The sequence below is a fragment of the Phycodurus eques genome, chromosome 22 (genome assembly GCF_024500275.1).
Source record: "Phycodurus eques isolate BA_2022a chromosome 22, UOR_Pequ_1.1, whole genome shotgun sequence".
NCBI classification, from domain to species: Eukaryota; Metazoa; Chordata; class Actinopteri; order Syngnathiformes; family Syngnathidae; genus Phycodurus; species Phycodurus eques.
Window position 1 is genome coordinate 3,386,830 of NC_084546.1, and position 23,199 is coordinate 3,410,028.

Sequence of the window (23,199 nt, forward strand, 5' to 3'; positions counted from 1 at the left end):
ATTATTATTCTTTTTTTTTTTTTATTTTACCCCCACCAAACTGACAACCAAGAAAACACAAAAGTGTCAAAATCAATCACATACCTGGCGTTCTGGACAACCATGACCTGACTGAGGGGGGGGTCCAGCATGCATTAAATATAGAGAACATACAAAAAAAAAAAATCAATAGTCAGAGGGAGTGAGTGTGTGAAGTGTGGGTTGGGGTCTGCGTTCAGTGTCAAGAGGGAGGTGGGGGGCATGGCACAAGGGCCATTTCATTAGGGACACCTGCATCGACAAGATCCAATACAACAGCAATCATCATTTTTTTCCCCTTCATGTGGGTGTCAAAATTGCCTCCATCCAGCAAGAGCGTGGAAACGGGTAGCGGCTCGATTACCCTCCAGTGCAATTACAGTGAAAATGGCGCTCGTATTCCAGCGCTATAGATTTTTTTTTTTTACACCTCTATAGTACAACGGCACGGTGCTGAGAGCAGAGATCGGAAGCCAAAAATATGAACGGGGCCTTTTCTTTGGATAAGCAGCCCGCATGAAAATATAGGTTTGCGCTCACCCTCGCCCCGGCAGGAGGTACACCTTAACGAAGGGGTCCGAGTAGCCGTTGTTGTCGCGCGGCGCCAGGTTCCGCGCCTGCAGCACGTGCACGATCAGGTTGCCCAGCTGCTTGTCATAGTGGATTTGAAGCTGCAACAAAAAGAGGCATCTTCAATGTTTTTCTGCCAATAGGAATTCCAATGAATTCAGGCCCAGCTCGTCTGCTGCGAGAAATCTTTGAGGTAACGTTTGATAGATTTAGCATTTCCACGAGCAACGTTACTTTTAAGTCTTGCAATAAGCAGACGTCACCGACCTGTATGTCACCGGTGATGAGGTGTGACGGGGTTCTGCTTCCATCTGCAGCCTGGAAGGGAAGAAAAGGTACTCAGACACAGAGAGAGAAACCAAGAAAGCCTCGTTGAGCACTCGCCTTGCTACTGTGCCGCTTCTTGCTGACAGACGGCGAGCCCGGCTGGGCGGGGCTGGAGGTGGCCGAGGTGGTCGCCGTGAGGCTGGCGGAGGAGGCGGCGGAGGACGGGACCTGCTGCTGGGACACCTTCTGCAGCTCCGCCGCCAGCTGCTTGGGGTCCACGCCCGGAGACCTGGGCGGCCTGTCACCTGTACGTATGTAATAGTTATTCATCTTGTTTTGACTGCATGTCTGACTACAACGGCTCACTTTTACTTGGCTCCTGGAAGGACAGGTGCTCAGAACCTTCGGATTCTGCCAGCATGTTGAGATCTCTGAAAAGAAAAGAAGACCAACGCTCAGAAAAGGTACCTGTGCAACACTTTAATACGAGATTTGATCTTATACTCACAGTCTGACACACAAGTCGGCCTCGCTGCACGAGTGGCCAACGAGCCCTTGCACCTCTTCGTATGTTTTTCCCATCAGGAGAACGGCATTCCACTCCAGGACTTGCATTCCTGTTGGAAAACAGACATTAGATTCAGGTGACTAGGGGATATTTTGTCATGATTCATGTGCAGATTTTCACCACAGTTTTATGGGAAAAATAACTACACTGCAAAAACGGAGCTTGAAAAACAATAAGGTTGGGGGGGGGGGATAAAGAAATAAGGAATATGTTATTCAATGTAACGAAATGATCTGCCAAAAGAAAACTTATGTACATATAATATTGTGGTATTTCTTATCATGTTAAACTATACTTATTCATAATTAGTAATGCTATCTCAAAAACAAGCCACAAAACCTAATTCTAATTTTTGAAGGGGGGAAAAAAATGCTTGAAGCAAGCATTGCAATGCTTGAAATGCTTACACAGACACGGCCTGGGAAGAAGAAACATCTTGGAGGACAAAGAACAAGCATAGTTCACCTTGATTTGCGACTGGGTTAGATTAGAGTTTTTGCAGTGACACTATAGACATGAAGTTGCACGCAAACAACCCAAACCCCCACGGCAACAAAAACACAAAGATGTGCAAAGACACGCCAGGCGTTTCGTTGTTCACACAGCACAGCACAAGCCAGGCTGCGGAAACTTACACGGTCTGAAGCAGCTCATCAGTAGCGTCCTCTGCTTGCGTCGCACTGCGTGTATTGCACACAAATTAGCGGCCTCGTCACACACAAAACACATCGTTGCCATCTTCGCACCTTCCGGAATGTTCCGCAGCCTTTGTGCAGGGTTGCGCTGGAGATGTCCTCGCCGATTTGACGACAATAGCAATATTATCACTTCAATTAGCAGCTCGAATGTGTTTTGTCTGATGAACAGGGACGAAATTATTTGTATGGTGTGAAATCCCAGGAGTCTAGCGCTATCATCTACCACTTGCCACAGATGGATGGCTCACTATGGAAGCTTCAAAGTGGCCTAGTGTCATTCTCCGCGGCCATACATCAGCGGCGAAAGACCGTAAAGTCCCGACACGCTCGATGCTGACCCCGCGCTGACATAAGAGTCCGGCCGCGAGCAGACGGATGGACTGTGAGGGGAGAGGCACGGAGGGGTTAACTGCTCCCAGACTGCCGTTGTGTAGAATCAATAACCGCTGATTTGAACGTATCGAGCGGCAGCTCATCCCATGGTGGCAACAAGCCAGAAGTGTGTAAGGGTCAAGCAAAAAGGTCATTTGCCTTTTCAGAGCCATGCGCCAAGGACCCGTGATTCGAATTTTGGTTGTTATTATTTACACGTCTAAAGGCAGGTTGCGAATGTCTAGCGCAGGGGTGTGCAAACTTTTGTCCTCAAGGGCCACATTTAAGGTTGAAACCCTAATTTTATTTGTATAGCCCTTAGTCATACTTTGCCCATGTCTGGTTTAGGGTATGAATGATAAGAGTCAGGGCACTCACCTTCCAGAATCTTCCCCGTTTGTTCCGCTGCTCCACCGGGTAGAACTTTGGCAACGTAGGCTCCGATCTCTCCGTTACCGCCTGGCACCTCCTTCCCGCCGACGACACGGATACCCAGACCGTTCCCTAACAAACGCAGAAAGATGGCACGTAATACAAGCACAAAAGCTCTGTTCCAAATGTTCCATGTGTTAATTACATAATCCTAAGTGTGAGGCCCAGCGCCATTTTGAGCACGGCAATGGCTGCCGGGCCTGGAGGCGAGCCAAACGGAAAGGGATGCCAGAAGATGAAATACTGTATCTGCTTCACGCTTTAAACGGACTGACAAAGGATAATGACGGGTGAAATTGCTTGCCAGTTTGTTTAAAAGATGGGAGTCCAAAAAAAGGACATGTGGTGCACTAGTCAAACTGATCCCAACCTGGTCCCGGTTTGAGGATCCTTTCAACCAATAGACTGCTAACCAAAATGTCCAGATATGGCCTAAAACCACAGCAACCGCAGATATGATTCAAAATTAGCAGCCTTTGTACTTTAATCAGTGAAATATTGTGTCAGATCTCCTTTCTAATCCTGATAGTTATCTTGATTTGGGCACTTCCTCCAAATCCAGATTGTTCTGTCTTAAGAAACATTGCCTGGAATCATGACTGGTAATAGAGGCATCAAGGAGCACAACACACATTTGATTGCACTAATTTGATCCCAAAAGCTGATCATGACTGATTTCAATTCCAAGAAACAACCAACGGGACACGACTGAGGCCTTTTTTTTTTTCTCCACTCTGCAAGTAACAAAAGATTTCGTATTCGACCTAGTTTTTATTTTTTTTATATTTCTAGAAAACTGTCTTTTGTCAATAACGGAGCTATTTTACCTGAGACACTGCGGTCTTTGGGATCTCTCTGCAGCTTGACCCTGAGGTGAGGGAAGGGGTAGTATGGACCTTTATCCTGTGGCCCACACAATCATCATGACATTACATACTGTTTATGTTGATTGGCAGGTATACAAAAGGTTGTTTTTTTTTTTTTTTTTTTTTTTTTTTGTCACCGGTCTCTTGTCGTGTCCATTCTCCGAGCGTCCGTCTCTGGGTTTGTCGAACCAGTCGGTCTCCTCTCGTCTCAGCTGGTAGGCTTCAGCGACAAAGAAGCAGAGGCAGTCTAAGAACGTTTGCCTTAACACGGCACACTAGTGAGGATTTCCAAAAATAAATGCATGCTATTCATGGAAAGGTAACATCAGCTTGTGAATGGCAATACAAGGGCCAGCGTCAATGTCGCATAATTCATGTTTTATGTAGAAAAGAATGAAAAGCAATGAAGGGTGTTTGCTCACTTGTGTTACAAAATGAAGTGGATTATAGGAATGTCGTTTGACACAGTAAGTAGAGTTAATTAGGAGTAGTGTTATTTAAACCTACAGTGATACATATCTATGACTGTAAATGTTGGGTATGCACTGTATGCATTTCTCATTGTTTTTCGAATTGGTCCAAACGTAAGTCACACATGTGCTTTCACAGAAGAAATAAGTACATTTTAAACTTTCCCAACATTTAAACATCATATCATGCGGATGATTGTGCAGTTGAATAATTGCTGTGTAGGTTAATATGTCATGTTTATATGTCGTGAACTAATAATACTCTACCCTTGGCTGCATGGTCTCTGTTCAAAGGCATCAGGGAATCACTTAGGGCTGCAATCAAGGCAAACGAGTTTACACGGCGAAATGGCGGAATCCATATCAAATCGATCAATACAGTATGTCCTGATGATGCGATCAAGAAAACTCAGACCTGGGAGTGTGAGGGTTTCGAACAGATAAACATATGCTTACAACTGAGCAGCCCTTCAATAAAATATTCCTAATATACAGTAAAGCAGGAGGGACAAAAAAAAGGGATGTTCTTTAAAACAAATATTTTTCTTTCACATTTTCGCCAGGTTTAACGTACTAGTAAACGTACTATATGACGTGTGGGGCCATAAGCACGTTTTAAAAATACTACAGAAGCTGTATATAATGATAAAGCAAGCAATAAATAGAAGACATACATGCAAGTATTCAGGCACGGCATACAAACATCAAAGTTTTATATTTATTATTGCTTTAAACAAACATGCATTTTAAACACACAAAAAAACCAGCACATCTTTCCCCCCCTAATGGCATTGTCATGCTTTTATTTGTTGACAAATGTGTTTATTTTTCGGTGGATGTTTTTATAAAGTCTATGGTTGACTTAAGTTGATGTGACACAAGCTTGTATTAAAATTCCGTGACTGTAAAAGGAAGCAATTGTAAAGATTTTCCAAGATGTGGGAGGCACTTGCCAGTTCACTGGTGGGAAACAGAATGCTGGGGGATTAACCCGAGATTTGTCCGCCTCAAAAGCAGGACTGAAAAAAATTATTCCTCCAGTGTCAAATATCTCATTTAAAAGGTGACAAAAAGACGAGATGAATCCCTCTATTAAAAAAAAAAAAAAAAAAACATGCTGTACTAGTTAGATCACTATTTGAGGAGAACACCTCCCACACAGTCACATAAAGTTATGCCCACATATTACATAATATCGGAAGTACAGACCGAAGCACAGACATGCATAAAACGATACATTCAAGCATGGCTCGTGAACACAGAACAACATGGGCAACATTTTGATTAGCGTGACAGCACGAAGAAAAAGCAACAGATACATGCAGATCGTCACAAGTCCTGAAAGTTCCACAGAGTGGCAGCCAACGCATGCAAAAGGAAAGCAAAAATAAGAACAGAAAGATACTAACAGGATGGTTGTGCCGTTTACCTTCGCTATCTGACATGGTGCCCTGAAGGTCATCCATCAGCACATAAGCCCTACCCCTGCTCGGTTCCTCTCTGATGTGCTGCTGCTGAGAGTCCTGCAAGGACAGACAGGAACCAAACTGGTCCCTGGAGTCGGCCGAGATGGGCGGCAGAGGCCCTGCGGAGGCGCGGGCCATGCCCATCGGCTGCCCGACAGGGCTCAGTGGACTCTCTTCCTCAGAGTTCTGGGCTACGATGGGGATTCTCCCACGCCCGCTTTGCACAATGGGGAGGCTGGTGGGTTTGGTCCGACCAGAGGGAGTTTGGAAGCTGGGCCCGTCTGTGGAGGCTTCACCGTCCCCTTTAAGCCTCAGCGATGAGCTGGAAGGGTCTCTTTTAATGGACAGGTCTAGGCCATAGCAAGATGTAGGCCTGGATGATGGTCTTGAGCGGCTGCCGCTCGGGTAAGCAGAGTCCAAGCCCAAGCTCTGGCCCAGATTTAGCGAACCAGCCTAGGTTTGCCCCTAAGGTGGACCCCAAGTATTTTTGCTGCTCTGCAATATTCTTCCGAAGGCCAAAGGTAATCTCGTCCTGCATGAGTCGGCTGGATCTTGGGGAGCCACTGGTAGACCCCAAATAGCTTGTATAGTCCATGTCCAAACCTCTGCTTTCAGTAATTGAGGAATACTTGGAGGAGATCTTAGGCTCCAGTAGAGGAGTCTTGTGTTTTTGGTACAACATTGATGCTGGTAGTTGTTTCGCTGCCTGCTTCTCGAGAGTCAGCCGACTGATGCTGTACTTGTCTGACTTTGGATAGTGCCTTTGGGAGTAGCTGGAGATGCTGGAACTTGGGGTATAGTAGTGCTGGGACAGCGCTGTCAGAGGGTCAAAGCTTTCTGTCCCACCCGTGCTTCTCCTGAACTCCTGCTTGAGCTGCTGCTTCAACAGCTTGAGTTCGTAGGGTTCCTCCATTGGATCTTCTTCATCGGGAGTTTTTCCATACGTATGCAGCCTGGAGGTGGAAGCCAAGATAGTCAGTGGATCCTAGATCTGCAGCACTGTGGTGGAGCAGCTTCTCTGCTTTGGCTAGCTCTCTCTCAGCAAGACTGTATGATGACGACAGACCCGAGGAGGTCTTAGCTAGCTCGGCCGCATCTTCCAGGAGCAGGTAACTCCGAGGCGTGTGGTGATCAATTTCCGAGTAGTATGAATCAGCTGCTATACCTCCCACCTCCAAGGCTCTGAGGTCGAGGTGGTTGCCATATTTGTCATATTTCACGCCGAGGTAGGGCGACGATGTGGGATCGGGCTGGCGGCTAATGACATCGTATTTGGTGGCATCCAGTTCGGAGAGGAGAGCGGCTTGTCTGGCAGCCTTCTGCTGCAACAGGAGCATCTGCTGATAACTTTGCTGTTGGGAGCTGGTGAGCGAGGGGACAGAGGAGTACATGGAATGAGACTGATAGGACTGGGGGGTCTGATAGAGAGACTGCTGGTATTGGCTTTGAGGGTATTGGTACTGGGAGTATTTTCCGTATTCATGTTTAGTTTGAGGTGGGACTAAGTCATCCAATTCTGATTGAGGAGCCGTCCTAGGACGTTCCAGACCATGGCTTTCTATTTCCTCATCCTCACCGTGGTCATCTCTGGTCTCTCGGATGTTGCTGACCTCGCTGTCCGACATATAATCTCTATCTTCAGCCACACCCTGTAAATAAGCCAGCTCTCTCTTCTCCCGTTCCTTTAGCAGGGCGTCTTTCCTCCGATTAATACCCATCTCCAAGTACCTCAGTTTGGCATCAATCTCCTTCTCCTCCTCGTCAAGCTCTGCCTGCCTTTTGCGCAGTTTGGATGACTCACGTTCCACTAAATCGAGCTCACGGTCGATGTCTTGCAGGATCTTGGCGCGGGCCATGTTTGAATTGCGGCACATTCGTCGACGAGCAGAACCGGTGCTGTACGTGGTCTGGCCACTGGTTGATGACTCGTCTTCTGATGGGGGATTGGGCAAAGTCCTCTTGACCTTCTTTTGAGTGCCAGTTGGTGTTCCACTGGAGCCCTTCCCCTGCCAAAAAAGTGAGATTTAAGTCATATATATACTGTGTGTGTGTATATGTATATATATATATATATATATATATATATATATATATCCATCCATTATCTGTACCGCTTATCCTCACTATACACATACAGTGTATACACATACACACACACTGTATGTTCCATATGGTGTCAAAACTATGCACTTTGTAGTGTAAAGAGCAGTAATTTATTCACATGGAGGATTTCACTGCTGAATATATTCCTGCAAGTCCAGCGTATTCTTTTCATGCATGTATGAGATAGTCGACGGTAAGTTACCCAAGCATAGATTTGACTTTCAAAGCATATGTAAGCCAGAAGCAAAAAGGCTGCAAAAGCGGGCATTCACCGCAATCAGAGCTATAGTATGAATAGCTCTTGCTTGTAACATTTATGATATTACATCAGAAATGCTAAGTGGTTGGAGTGAGAGTACTCTATTACTTGCTATAGTAACAATGAAAGGAAGGTGTACTCACAGTATCACCATACTGGGTGCCAGATGTTGTCCTTTCTTCCCCAGTTGGACTCATGGATTTAGGGTCAGACATGGATCTCTGCATGGGCTTTGGTCCCCTTGGACTTCCTGGATCTGGGCTTCCCCTGAGCTTTTGAGGGCTTTTATCACCCAGTGATTTATCATAAGATACAAATTCAAGTGATTTGCTCGGGGAAACACAGGGCGATAAGGGAGAATAGAGCACGTTGGGAGATTTAGGGGGAGCTTGAAGCGTGGAGGACTCAGCTTTGAGGTCGCGAGACAGACCGATCTCCAAGGGTGTGGGTCGTTTCTTTGGCGAGGTTCTTTCAGAGTCGGACAGCTCCGTTCTCGTATCCATCCTGATGTTTCCATCTGTATCCGTTTGTATAGAAATCTCAGTGTGCGCTTGTAGAGACATGTCCGCCTGCCCTCCTCTGTCCCCTCTTGAGGTGCGTGGCCGATTCTGTCGGCTTTTCTGAGCCTCCCACTCCTCTTGATCTTCATCATCCGTCTGCACACAACTGTCAACGCTCTTTTTGACACTTTTCTTTTTCCTCCCCGCTGTGTAAGCTTTGTTTACCGTCTCGTCCTCTTCATCAGTTTGGCAACCACTGTCTGTGATCTTTCGTGACAGCACGGTGCCATCGGGACCCAAGACAATAGCCTCTTGGATGCCATTCCCGAGCATCTCCCCACCTGGATACAGCTGACGAAGCTTTTGCTCTTCCAGTTGCATGCGGAGTTGCTCTTGGAGTCTTTGAATTTGCTCAAGCTGCTGCTGTTGCTGAGCGTAGGTTTCCTTTTGCATCATGAGGTGCGCTTGCCTTTCCTCTTCCTGCTGGGTCAAGATTTGCTGCTTCATGACCTGAAGCTCCTCCAGTTCCTTCTGTACCAGCATCTGCTCTTGCTCGCGAAAACGTTGAATCTCCTGACGCTCCCATTCCAGCTCCTCGGCGAGGTGCTGCTGCTGGAGTTTTTCCATTTCGAGCCTCTCTCGCTCTGCGTGATACTGGCCATCACCAGGGAGCATAGGTGAGGAAAGAGCCTCCAGGGAGGCGGCTATTGCCTCAAGGGATTCATCCGTGTAGTCGAGGGATAAAGAAGTGGTCGCTGTGGTGACAGCATTACCAGAAACGTCCTCTTTGGTTATCTCGAGGTTGAGCGGTAAGTCGCCTTGCTCATCTGCGGTCGTAATCGAGACAGTAGACAGGAAGCTGTGGGATCGCGTCAGGGGCAAATTCTGAATGTCCGACAGCGATGGCATGGTGCCACTGGTATGCATACTCGACTGAGTGTTGTAGGATGTACAAAAGATGGATCCTGGTTGGGTTGTTATTGCATACGTAGATGGAATTGGTGCAGCAACGGAGGAATAAACCACCCCATTGGATGACCTCAGGACACTATTTGTACCAAAAAGTGTGCCAACACCACTTGTTACTCTGGTTTGGGAATAAGGGGGGATTGTCATTCCCACGTATGCCCCTTTCTTGGAGTAGTCAACTGCTTCACCTGTTTAGAATTAAAACAAAAAACAAAATAATCAGTTGAGCTCGTATACTACAGTCAATAAAGTAAATGAAGTGAGCCATTCCTTACCCAAATCATAAAGTGATGGAAAAAAGGGGGGAAAAAACAGTTCCAAAGTAGGCTATAAAGACAAAACATACAGGCACTAAAAAAAAAAAAAAAACAACAACAACAAAAAAAATCACAAAAAAAGGAAAAAAACAACAACATTTCCATGCAAAAAAAAAAGCAAAAATTTTAAAAAGCCATGTTAGCCATGGATGAGGGGTAGCAGTTCAAAACGACATTTAAGAGACAGGTCTGCAATGTCACTGCACTGACCTGCATCAGTTATCTTTGCAGAGGAAAGATCTACAGCACCATCTGTAGTGCCACTGAAATTGTAGCTGTTCTTACTCTTGTAAAAAAACAGGCCAGCTTCTGCCAGGTTGGTGTCCGACATAGATGGTTTGATTCCGCCAAACCCCCTCATGCCATAGGACGAGCGGTCGTACTGGTAATGGTCATCACGGTATCCAAAACGGTCTTCAGGCAGAGGGGTGGTGGGCTGCTGTGAGGTGCAGCTTCCTGCAAACGGGAGCTTGTAGACAACATCACAGCATACGACTCTTTTCCCTGCAGTCAGATCCACTGGCTTGCTATCATCCTCCGTGATTACAGCTGTGACAACCTCTGTCGAAATGGCGTCCACGGATACCAGAGTATTGAATGGCTTTGTCGTGCTCAGGTCAACAGCTCCTGCCACAGACGTGGTGCTTGTCGTTAATCCATTAGCAACACAACCAGCGACAGTACAGGGTGCCATTGTTACAGGGGGTGTTTGGAATGTTCCACCCCCTGTGCTTGAACCAACTGTGAGATTAATAGGGATTTCACCAGAGTGAGTGGGAGGCTGAGACTCCACTGACCGGTACACAATTTGAGAGACGGGTTCAAATGCTTTGTTCTTCGTTAGCTGGAGGGGGATTGAGGATGCTTGAGAGGTTTCCAAACTGTCACACGTCTGGATTGTAGCAGAACATGTCACAATGGTGATGCTGTCACTCACGATCGAAACAGTGGAAGATTCAGAACTGAGGTTGACGACAGGTGACTGTACTGCAGTGCTCTGGCGACTGACATCAGCTGCAAAAGACTGCTGTCTGGAGTCCGGGCCAGCAGACAGATCCACTCCATTCGTGTCTGACGCTGCGTCGGCCTTCATGGTCCTCAGATCCACCACCTCACAAGGAAGTACCGCCTGTCCATTCAGTACAGGGAATTGGGTCTTTGGTTTTTCCAATGAGATCGGTATCCCAGTTGCCCTCGGAACTGGCACAGGCGGAGGCGACCGTTCATGAACAACAGAGACGGTAGTTCTTTGGACCTCTGTGGTAACTACTTGAGAGATTAGGTTTGGCATTACCACAGGAGGCTGTGCCGAGGCTGATACTGCCTCGATGATGTGACAAGAACTTGACACATGTTTTTCTGGGCCGCATATCTCTTGATTCTCAATGGATTCTGTCACTCTAGTGTAAGCCAGAGGCACTCTAGTTGTATGAGGTGGTGTTGACTGCTGATATGAATGTGGTTGAGCCTGTGTTTGGTGATAACTTAGGGGCTGAGCTTGGTGGGCAGTAGATGCTGGGTCAGTGTCAGAGGGGGCTTGAGTTGAAATACAGTCCACTGGCGAGCTCGGCTGCGAAGGGAGTGTGATAACTACGTACGTATCACGGAGGTGTCTTGCATATCTAGGAGAAGAAGGAGACTTCGGCGAGGATTGAAAGTGCTTGCTCTCAGATGAAGGGCTAAGATTCAAAGCTATTTCAGTGGACTCTGTGGGAAGTACCGTGGGTCTTGTTGGATGCGAGGCATGACCAGGGGAGGATGGCTGTGAGCAAGGTTTCGGCGCAATGGGTGGTTTGACACCATGTCTGTGGCCTTCGCCGATGCCAGCAGGAATGACAGGCTTTGGGGGAACGGGAGGCGGAACATGAGGTTTGTATGTCGGAGTTATTGATTGTTTCGAAAGAGAAATTGTGGTTACTGTCTCTGGCCTGACTAGCGTGGTTGAAGCCTGAGGTGGGAGTGGAACTGGAGGTTTCCTGGGAAAGACTGTCGGTTTTTGTGGGGTAGGGGGAGGCAGTGTTGGTTCGACGGGTGCATCTGCTTTTTCCTGAGAGTTAGCCCTACGCAGAACATTTGGCTTAGGGGGGATAGGTGGAGCGGTTGAAACAATGCTTGGAGTGCCATGTGCATACTGTGGGACGGTAGGCAAGACAGTAATGTTTGCAGTTACAGGAGCACATGTCGTTGAAATTGCACTTGATAGGTCTACAATGTCAGACTGGCATGCTGTGATGGGTGTGTGCGGTTGCTGGTCTAATGCGGATGGCGGAGGAGATGTAGTTTCCACAGCTGATGTTGTCTCTGATTTGTCCATTTCTTCCTCCTTTTTAATGATACTCTCTTCATCAGAGGACAACTCTCCTGAGGAACACTCTGTGACTTTCAGGTCTGGGATTGGGTAGAGAGCCCTTTCAGATGAAGTGGTTTTCACATCAAGGTCTCGCAGAGTAGGACTTGTTCCAGGAGCCGAGACCTTTTTCATGAGCTCGTCGTATGCACTTTCAGCATCCAACAATGGCTTTCCATCTTTTCCCAAAGTTACTGTGGTGACTTTGGAAAGGGTATTCTTATCGGGCTGCAACACAATTTCTGGGTTTGTACTTTCATTTTTTGGTTGCATGTTTTGGTATTCCTGTTCTAACTTCATAAATTCCTTCCTTTTCTTGATCATGTCCTCATAAACTTCATCTGGTGACCTTAGCTTCTTGGGCAGCATAGGAATGCTGATCTTTTCGATCTCTCCCACATCATCTGTTGAATTATCCATAACAGATGCATAAGCATAATCGTCAATAAGCATACCTCCATAAAGTGCCTCCTTTCCTGGAAAGTCAACACTTTCACCTGTAGGAGACTTAGCCCTCAGTATTATCTCCTCATAAGCTTCATCAGCAGATCGGAGAGGTTTTCTCTGTGATTGATCAGTGTTTTTATCTTCTGTTGGAGAGTGTAGGGATACCGATGTGGGCAATTGATATGTTTTCTGCACTGCTGCAATCTTTGCAGCGTGGATTTCATACCCTTCAGGGTCTGAATCGATGCTTGGAGAGAAATCAGAGCACGATGATCGCCTGATCTCTTCCATTTCCGCCTCCTGCCTCAATTCTTCTGTCGGTGAGGCGTCTTCGATAGGTGAAAGGTTGCTTGGGGGCGTCATTGAACGGTCACGTCTCCGCTGGCTTCGAACCTCTTCTTTGTCTCGCTTAGATTTTTTACCAGCTCCTCGCTGTTTTTCCTGCTCCCTGAGTAGCTCCTCTTCTTCCCGCAACTCTTCCTCAGATGAGTCTTCAATAGTCGGCAGCATTTGTCCAGCTTGTCTATGTTTGGCTTTCCTGTGCTGCTTGCTCTCACTTGAGCGAACATGGCTGGGACTACTGCTGTCACTGTCTTCGTCGAGGGAGGACAGAGATGTCGGGGATGTTCCGGGTGTAAAGCTAGATGCATGTAGACTGGATGAACCCTCCCCTTTAGAACGATCATCTGGTGAATCCGTCAGACTTTCCATCTCAGGCTCTATATCGATGTGAGTTACACACATGGAGCTGCTGGTTGTATTCAGCTCCATGGTTTGAAATTTGCGAACTGCAGTACCGCTTTGACGATCCTCTTTTTCTTTGAGCTCTGGTGGATCCACTTTGATGACTTGAGCTTTTTCTAGAGAATTTTGCAGCTCTTTATCTTCTTCATCATTGGGACTTATCGAGTTCTTCTTGGATAACCATTTGGCTTTTCCTGATGTGGTACTGTTTACAGACTCTGTTTTCTTCTGTTCCATTCTTTTTCTCTCATCATGTCTGATCTTTTGCCGAATTAGGTTTCCCTCATCGGACGGCGAGGCGTCTTCATTTTCGCTCATTTCTATGATCTGTTTGCGGATGAATTCCTCATCATCTCCCGAAACGGGGCTCTCTTTTCCGAAGCTTTCGCTGCTATCATCCAGTGAATCGTTCCTGACGTCTAGCGGCACCAGCAGCTTTTTCTTTGCGTTACTTTTGCTAACGTCTCTGTCATCGTCCGAGGAGGGTGAGTCGGGAGAAAGGGGAAGCACCTCTAGTTTACGTCTGGTCTTTAGTGTGTCCATTTGTTTCTCTTCATCGCCTTTCGCTTGCGCCTCAAGAATGGGCAGGACTGTGCTTTCTAGCTTGGCCAGGTCAGAGGGGCTGGTAGGACTGCCCTCCTTGGTGGGACTTTCTCTTTTGCCAGGTTCTTTTAGAGTCTTCAACTTTTTCACCTGTTGGATTTAATTAAGGTATTAATAGGATAAGTCAAAAAAAGCAGAACTTCAACATATCTTGTACCAAGTGTTTTTGTGTGAGTGTTTTTTTTAACAATATACCACTACCACACAGAACAACTAGTCTCTCTACTAATAATTAACACTATGGTCACCTCAGGCATTGTATCTTCATCACACTGCTCGCCCTGATGCTCGGGTGGGGCCTTCTTTTTCTGCATCAAATTAGCGTCTTCATTCATGCCTGTGTTTTGCTCACAAACTACAGAGCCAGGGATTTGGGGTTCTGCTACGGGTGCTGAAGCTACTAATATAGATAGGTCGGCATTTTCAAAATCTAATTGTGTGTCCCTCTGTGATGTGCTTTTATTCCCTTCATCAAACTCAGCAGTCCCATGTTTGGCACCAACTATGGATTCCTCGATGTTGCCCGAGTCGGGTAATGAGTCAACCCCGGTTTTGCTCTCATTGATGGAGTCTATTTCCCCAGTCAATTTGTCGAGTGGCTTCTCCTGACTGCCCGTCAAATGAGGACAAGATTCTGTGTCATCAGGGATGACAAGCTCCTCAAGGGTTTTACCGCTGACTTGTGTCCGACTCTGGAAAGGTTCTTTGGTTTCGACCTTTTCTCGCTCATCAGAATCTGGAACCACCATTTTGTCAAAATCATGTTGTTTCGACAGAATATCTGGAGGTGGCTGCTGCTCCTTTTTCGGCATTACACTCTCAGCCTCAACTACAGCTTTTCCTGGCTCTGTTGACTTCTCTGGCAGGGAGGCTGTTTGAACACGGCTCTCGTGAACAGGAGCTGGCTTATCATTTGTTCCTGTGTCTGCCTCTTCAAGTATGACTACACTATGAGCGTCACGGAGTGTTTTTTCTGCACTTTCCAATTCTCTTTTATCTATTGCACAAATGTTTTCTTTTTCAATAAAAGAATGTTCGGAAACTAGCTCTGTCTCACTAACAGGTTTCTGCTCTTTCACCTCCTGAGTTTCCTGTTGTTCAATCGGATTTATTGTGTCCGATTTCACCTCGGAAATTCTATTTTCATGAAGCGTTCCCTCTTCAGAGCCTGCACCATCACACTTTGTCACAACACCTGTCTCCTTTTCAATAGTTTGTTCTTTGACACTCATCACTGCAGGAGTGTCCTTTATTGTCTCTCGCTCAGCTGATTTTTCTTCATTGCCTTGCAGAGATATTTCTTGATTAGCAGTTTTTTCTGAGGCACTGTGAAATGCTTTTTCTACAAATGTATCTTTTGGAAATGACTTAGTTTCTGTCTCACTGCTAGCTTCTAGTTCTTTTTCTACAAGTTTCGGCTCTGATATATCAGCCAGACATTTCTGCTTAAGAGCTGAGTCAGGTTGATTACCAACTGATATCACAGAAGGTTCTATGCATTTTGACTGCATTTCATTCTGCATCTTGTCATGTTTAGGGCCCTCAATTTCAGATAATGGTGGTACATTTTTTATTACTTTAACAGAGGGAGGAGAAGCATCCTCTTTGATTGTATGCACCTCTGCTGTTGATTCAGTTGCTACAATTTCAGCTTTAGTTTTTGGACTGACACTTTCAGCCTTAGTTTTTGGAGTATTGTCTGTGTTCTTAGTGCTGTCCACCGTGTCTGTTAAAGTCTGAGTTGGCTGTCCCTGTTGAATCAACTAAATCACTCCCTATTTCTTTTGTTACACGGGATTCGACTGCTGAATCCAATTGAGGAATGATTTCCTGTGTGACCAAGGCAGGTTCAGGCTCTCGCGAATTAATTCCGCTTTCTGACAAGGGCGCTGCGTTCTCAGGAACAGTGTGATTTGTGTCTTTTTCTATCTCAATGGGCATCTCATCAAAACCTGTATTAGGCAGCTGAACCTCAGAGAGGCTCCCTACTCCTTCTTCACAAGTCATTGACTTTGCCTCAGTTGCTTGAATGACAATATCACCCTGTGCTTGATTCTCATCTCTAGGCGGCACTGTCACTGGGTTTGTACCATTTGAGCTGCTCTGCTGCAGCTGCTCAATTGCTGTGATTTCCTGCGCTGTTTCGGCAGGACTGTCTTGCTGCTGCTCTTGGATTTCAGCTACATTGGCAGCTGCACTCTCAGAGTTGTCTTGAGAATGAGACACTAGCTCGGCTATTAGGAATTGGTCTGAAGCGCCAGCGGGATGTGGTTCATCGTAGTCGTGTGACGCTGCTGTAGGTGTTGCTGCTACCTTGGTCTGGGGGGCGGGTGGGGTTTGGTCTGCTGCTGCTGCTTCTAATACAACGGGTTTGCTATCTACAGCAGCAGGGGCGGGGGTGAAGGAGGGAGCCGGAGACGGTGCTGGCTTCTTCGGGGAAGCCATGTCGTCTAGCTGACTGGCTCTTTTCGTCTGGCAGTTGAGGCAAAGCCATTCTTTCTGCAATGAAAATGATGGAAGTGTAAATACGTTAGTTTACATACATCAAAATATACACAAGTCAAAGTTCAAACAGCTCCCTGGAACAGATTATGGCCACTGTAAAACAAGTCCGTTTTAAGGCAGCGTCATGACATGCCTTAAAGCATACCAGGCCCAAGCCACTTAACGTCTTCCTGAAGCTGTATGTGACTCGAGTGCTATCTTCCTGCAAAACTCAAGAAAATTATTAATATGTGACCCGTTCTGCAGCTTCCGCCGTCGCTGGGGCGAGGATGAATCAAAGAAAAGTCACACTCTTTCAACCTACAAGGACATTTTCCCAGCATCCCACATGCATGGGTTTTGACCACAACACCCACGGGAGCTTGTGACGACAGCAATGACACATGCAGAGCTCCAATAAGAAGCCTGACAAGTCATTCAATCTGCCCGGATACGCATCAGGTCGGTCAGAGTCCCAGACCATCTGAAATAAAACTAAGTACGGTGAAGGTCGATTCAGCTTGTTGATTAAGACGCGGAATCCAGTGTGGATTTTACCTGTCTAAATTTAAACAAAGGCTGGCACCAACACAGGGGTGAGATGAGGATCTCAGGGAGGATGACATTAATGAAAATTAATAGATGGAACAGAGGCTAAAGGACAAAGTTTGGGTGCCTCCACACACTCGACATTACGATGCTGTTAATCCGCAAATCGATGGCCTTTCGGTTCAGAACCATAAGGGCCAAGAGGAAACATAACATTTTACAGCAATTTTTTATTGTGTCCTTACTGCAGCATCTCAGCACTCAATCTAGCTAAAGTCGGGGTCTGAAATCTCGATCAGCGGTTGTCGGAGGGAAAACACGCATGGGCCAAAAAAGATCTTAACGCTGATAAATTTTGAAAATGTATGGATACGGCATAGAGCTAATGTAATTCCTATGTGATTAATGCAAGTCAAACGTGTATGCTGTGTGAAAGAGACTATAAAAGGGGTGTTTTTTAAAACGATGTAAGTGGCAAGTTATGACCATTATCCGTTAATAAAGGTTGATCAGTAGGATCGAATGGCTTTTGACGCCGCGTGATGTGGCCCTCCCAGATATTTCTCCCATTTCCGCATGAGCGGATGTCGCAGCTTGCGCTGCCCAAAGGTGCCGTCGACGTGACTCACCAGTCAGATGGTCGCGGTGCCCACTGCTGAAGAAAGGCAAAATGCGGCCGCCCTCCATCTCCTTCCTGACACCCTGCAATCCTCCTTAACATCTCTACTCCTCCACGCCACATGACCGTCCTATCTGTCATCAATGTCCACAGCTCTTGCACACGTCAAAATATAGTCAAAATGAATGCACTACAAAGGGAGTGGCGGGATGGGGGTAGAGGGGGGGGTCGGGGGAGATGTCCATGCACCTAGTTGTGATCCAAGGCAAAATAATTTCCTACATTTTTTGGATTATTCTCAGTGCCCAACTCTGCAAACCTGTACTATATTCACATTTTAGGTTTCTTCCACAGCTTTTATCATTACTTACGCACGTCTTGTTTATTAGCTACGGGAAGAGAAATTTAGACATTAGCAAAGAGTTCCGTCGATTTCTGTGCTTGCCGCGGTCCCGTTTCTTTCCATGATGGATGGCATGACAGACAGTCCGTCCACGCAACAAACTTACTGTTTCCAATCTGGGAGCTCTGCCACCGCAGCTAAGTGCATTGAGGGGGAGCAAGCGAGTGGCGCGGTCAGGATGTAAACACAACAGGCTGTGCTAACGAAACGTGACCAGTGCCAAAATGTGTGTGTTTTACAAAGCACAGGCCTTCTGTTTCACCAGCACCAAGGGGTCGAACCGCTAAATACATTTACTGCATAGAATAGACATAAATAACCTCACATGCACACATTAGTGCAAGGGGCAATAGAAAAGAATGTGTGTATGTGTTTTTCAGGGTTTTTTGTAACAGGAGCTGACCCGCAATCGCTCGTCTTTTACGCTTTTGTGGCCACCGACTATTTTTATACACTCGGGCCTCCAGGGCACATGAGGAAAGTGCTGTGAGGCAGCGTGAGAGGAGAGGGGGAGGGTTTGAGGAAGGTGACAGATGCAGGATAACCTTACAGCTGGATTGATTGTATGCGGGGAAAAAAGGTAAGAATCTAATCGGGAAAAAAAAGGGTATGGCGGACTGTGCTTTTCCCTTGTTCCACAAAGGGTATTGATGGGGATTACACACACCTGACTGGAGGATCAACCCCCCATAGAAATAACAGGATTCCCATTGGCCTTTAAATCCTTTTCGGAAACTGGGATTACGCCTATAGCGGCCCACGTGGCTCGTACGTGGGCCCCCTCCATTGTTTCACGCCGACTCCATCAGTTAAGATGACGAGCGCTTCTCAGGTGCAATCGTATTCTGCATGTATTTGATGTATGAGAACAAGCGCGGCTTCACTTCTTTGAGACTCGTCCCGAGCGGGAACGTGGCGGCCTAGATAGAATTACGGTGTCACCCGTTCCTCCGACGCAATTACTTTCCCTCCGACCGCGATCGTGCTCAGCTGACTGATCGCATCGCTCGGCTCCTCATTACATTTGCAATTAAAGACTTGCGCTAAACTGAATGGGAACTCAACTTCCTTCTGACAATTAATGCTGACTCAGTCAAAAACGTGGACACCTTGATGATTCCTATTTCCATAAAGCTAACGGAGAAGCGAGAACGAGCGGGCTGATTTCCCGTGAGGACGGAGGTGTGTTGGCTGCGGGAGGTCATTCCCATCATAGCCAGGCTTGCTCCAGATGAAGGCTCATTCAGGCTTTCATTCTTCAGTCTGCAGCCCTCAGTGGACATCCCCCGATACGGACAATAAGAAGCATTGCAATGCAGGAAACAGTCAAGGTCAGTATGTTTTTGGGACTGCATGCTGCCAAACCCACTCAAGCAAAAACCCTTTTTGGCCTGCGTTTCCTCTCCATACTGATGCTCTGCCATCGTCTTCTATCTGGTCTTAGCGAGCCAACACGCAGTGTGGTAACACAAGAGAAGCAGGTCAAAGGCATTTGGTTTCCGTGTCACCGTCCGCCCAGCTCGACGCGTAGAAACACTACGAAAGTTGTGTTTAACCAAACACACAGACACAGAAACACTATTCCCACTTAGGGTCGGGTGTCAAGCGAGATGGCCATTCAAACAAGCTCATTTGTCTTATGGCCTCACTGTCCGATAAAGCACCGCGTCATTCATCAATGCTTGCTCGCGCTGTAGTTACACGTGTGCGTTAAAGGTAGTGTTTGTGATTGTTTCTTACCTCTCCTAAGTGGGGAGTGGGGTTGAATCCGCACAAGTTGCACACACTCTTCTGACACTGGGTGCAGAGGCTGTAGTTCGGGGCTTCTGGTGTCCCCACATTCAGCTCTGTGTTGCAGAGAGGACATCTTTCCTTAGTTTTGGATGCTAAGTCCGAGCTAGGTTCTCGCTCAACAGACTTGATCCTGGATGGGTTTCCTGGATTTTGCCGGTGGGGTGTCAGGGGCAGAATCCGAACAGGGTGGAGAGCCCGGACCGGAGAAGGGCGAGTCAGGCGGGGAGCCGGGGCCGGAACCGGGTCCGGAGTCGGCCGGGGAGTCCGGCGGCGACCCCGGCGGACAATCGGCCGGTTTCTCTTCCTCACCAGGTGACGAGACCGGTGGCCGAGTTCAATAGGGACGAGCCGAAGCTGAACATCTGCGAGGCGGCGGCGGGAGGTTTTGCCGCTTCTGACAATCCGCCCAATCCTCCAAACAGCTTCCCGGCGACGGACTCCTCCTGCTTCGGAGCCGCAGGTGCTTGAGGCTTGGACGAGTCCATCAATCCACCGAAACCGCCAAACAGTTTCCCAGTGACGGACTTGGCAGCTTGTGAGGAAGCGCCGGCCGGCTTGGCTGAATCAGTCAAGCCTCCAAAACTGATACCTCCCAACCCCCCAAAGAAGCTGGACTCCTGCTTGGCCTTAGCCGGCGACTGCTGGGGGCTGGCCTTCTGCTGAATAGGCCGACCGGTCTTGGGATCTATCTTGGGAGAGCCTCCCATAGAGGAGCCCGGGGAAAGCGGTCCTGGTGAGCTCGCACCCGGGGATTTCTGCCTCGGCGTGCTCGGGGGCGTCAGGCCTTGGTCGGCGGTGCTTTGCTGCTTGATGAGCAATTTGCCGGGCTTTCCCGAAGCCCGTCTCTGTGGCGAGGGCGGGGCCGAGCCTTGTTTGGGATTTGTCATGCCCGGGGGGTCCGTGCCCCCCATCGCTCGCTGCATCTGGCAGTTCAGACACAGCCATTCTTTACCCTGTGAGTTAGAGAGAGGCTTAGTTAGAAGATACATACTGTATGTCTACGACTGAACAAGAATAACAAAATCTTACTGCTGAGTCTGGGGGGCTGAATCCACAGAGGCTGCAGACCTGGTTCTTACACTCAGTGCATTGACTGTAATTTGGCGGGTCCTTCGATCCAGTATTCAACCGGGTTGTCTTACACAGCGGACAGAACCCCCCTGTGGGCTTGGCGACATCCCCGGGATGAGCCCCAGGCACTGGCTGTCCTTGCTGTTTTAGTCCAAGCTTGTCAGGTTCTTTTTGCTGCGCAGGACCACTTTGTGTCTGTTGAGCACCTTGACCAGGTGGTCCTTGCCCTTGCCTTGGTGCCTGCTGTCCAAGAGGGTTTTGACCTTGACTGGATCCCTGCTGCCCCGGTGGTCGTGGTTCTTGACCTTGTCTGGGTCCCTGCTGCCCCGGTGGTCCTTGACCTTGTCTGGGTCCCTGCTGCCCCGGTGGTCCTTGACCTTGTCTGGGTCCCTGCTGCCCTGGTGGGCCTTGACACTGTTTGGGTCCCTGCTGCCCTGATGGTCCTTGACCTGGTCTAGGTGCTTGCTGCCCAGGAGGCCCATGTCCTGGCTGCCCCTGGCCTTGCCTGGGAGCTTGTCCAGGAGGTCCCGGAGCTGATTTAGGTCCTGGGCTTACTTGTCCTTGCCCAGGTTTGGGCCCCTGTCCAGTAGGGCCTTGTCCCTGTTTTTGGGGCCCTCCTTGTTGTGGTGCCTTTGGACCTGATCCTTGTTGAGGGCCCTTCCTAGGTGGCTTTCCTCCCTGATTGGACTCAGGCGTAGCACCCTCATCCTCATCCTCATCCCCAAACAGCCCAAACTTGGGGATGTTGACCGAGTCCCCCATGGAGGATATGGAGGACGACACGGAGGAGGTCATGGACGACATGGCACTGAGGGGGTTTAGCCCCGCTTAGGAAGCTGGAGCCAAACATGCCGAACGGCTTGCTTTCTGAGTCTTTGGGCTCCTGCTGGAATCGGGATTCGAAAAGGTTGAGGGACGAGGGACTGCGACCTGCGGCGGGCCTGCCGGGCGGACTCTGATTGAAGGTGTCTACCGTGCGACTCTTACTGAGGCCTGCCGGGCCTCTGGAGGCCCCTGGCTGCTGAGAACGCTGCTGGACACCAGATTCTGACGGTCTGGGGAAGACAAAAAGAAAAGTTGGTTCATAAAGGTCTAATGTAGCACTCTTCTTCTAATAATAATATAAGCTAACGGCCGTGTCAACATGAATCTGTAGCGCGCCGTCGCCGCAGGCTAGTGCTAACGAGTACGTGAACACGGCTGAATGACACCGAGTGTACATCACGGAGAGGATGAGGCGGTTTTGTTAGCTCTGAGGCGAGAGGCAACAAATGTCCGTGCAGTGTGAGGAGCAAATTGTCTGTCGTAGCCATTATGCAACATATCGGCCTCCGTTACCGGTGCTGTATCGTACACTAGTGCGCAACCCATTGCAATGTACATTTCAGCACCATGGACAGCGGCCACAGCCGGTTTCTAAAAATTAGAGGGAAGTCTGAGAGGGCAGTGACATTAACACTGTGCTTCGATTTTTACTCATGAATATCGATGCATCCTATCCATCCCCCATTGCTAGCTAACATACTTATAACATTTCTCAAATAGAGCCAATTGAAAGACTATAGCATCAAGCATTCCCATTTTTTTTGGGGGGGGTGGCGTATATTTCTTGACATTTTTCATGCATTTTGTTGGCATTTGCAGCCTCCAAGCCCCTCCTCCTCTTCAGCCACACACCATTAAAATCCAATCTGGCCAAATTCATTAGCAGATGAGAGTCTAATTGGCAACATTAACGTGGATTCAAGCGACCATTTTGTATTATCATTTGTGATGTCGTTCGAATAGAGAGAAAAAAAAGAAAAACACTTTTCTTTACCCAGCAGGCATTTCGACCTATTTGGCACGAATACTGGAGGTGTGTCTCCTCCTTTGATCTGACATAAACAATCCGGATTTCATCCTATTCAACGTATTTACGCGTGTCGTGTGCCTCCGACATCATTGTAGAATTTTTTGTTTTTAAAAAAAAATGCAGCATCGACATACAACTGCGCGCAGTCTGCCGAATGCATCGTTTTCAATGAAGAATAAAGAGGCGTTTTAATGCATTCATGAGCACGGATGTCGATGATAAGCCCTGGAAACTGGCTTTAATCATGAGATCACGCCTGGGTGGATGACAAAAATGGGCGTCATCTGACTCCTGCTCCGCCACAACACATCCATCCGCTCTGCTCGTGTGGATATTTTTGGGTACCCAAAAAAAAAAAAAAAAAGGAAAAGGTATAAATAGTGATGAGAAGCCCTGCCTTCGTGCAGC

At 47.8% G+C, this 23,199-nt stretch overlaps 1 protein-coding gene across 1 annotated transcript in view; it reads right to left on the reverse strand.

Annotated features, from left to right (window-relative positions):
• The window catches only part of pcloa (piccolo presynaptic cytomatrix protein a), a 34,936-nt gene that overhangs the window by 3,749 nt on the left and 7,988 nt on the right, over positions 1-23,199 (reverse strand). Inside the window, 21 exon segments of the mRNA XM_061668455.1 lie at positions 85-111; positions 559-689; positions 856-906; positions 973-1,160; positions 1,222-1,286; positions 1,364-1,472; positions 2,872-2,997; positions 3,753-3,828; positions 3,929-4,011; positions 4,529-4,576; positions 5,691-6,180; positions 6,182-6,691; positions 6,693-7,733; positions 8,233-9,746; positions 10,086-14,106; positions 16,330-16,515; positions 19,812-19,992; positions 19,994-20,175; positions 20,177-20,818; positions 20,895-21,755; positions 21,757-21,991. Of these exon segments, the coding sequence (XP_061524439.1) occupies positions 85-111; positions 559-689; positions 856-906; positions 973-1,160; positions 1,222-1,286; positions 1,364-1,472; positions 2,872-2,997; positions 3,753-3,828; positions 3,929-4,011; positions 4,529-4,576; positions 5,691-6,180; positions 6,182-6,691; positions 6,693-7,733; positions 8,233-9,746; positions 10,086-14,106; positions 16,330-16,515; positions 19,812-19,992; positions 19,994-20,175; positions 20,177-20,818; positions 20,895-21,755; positions 21,757-21,991 (10,767 nt within the window).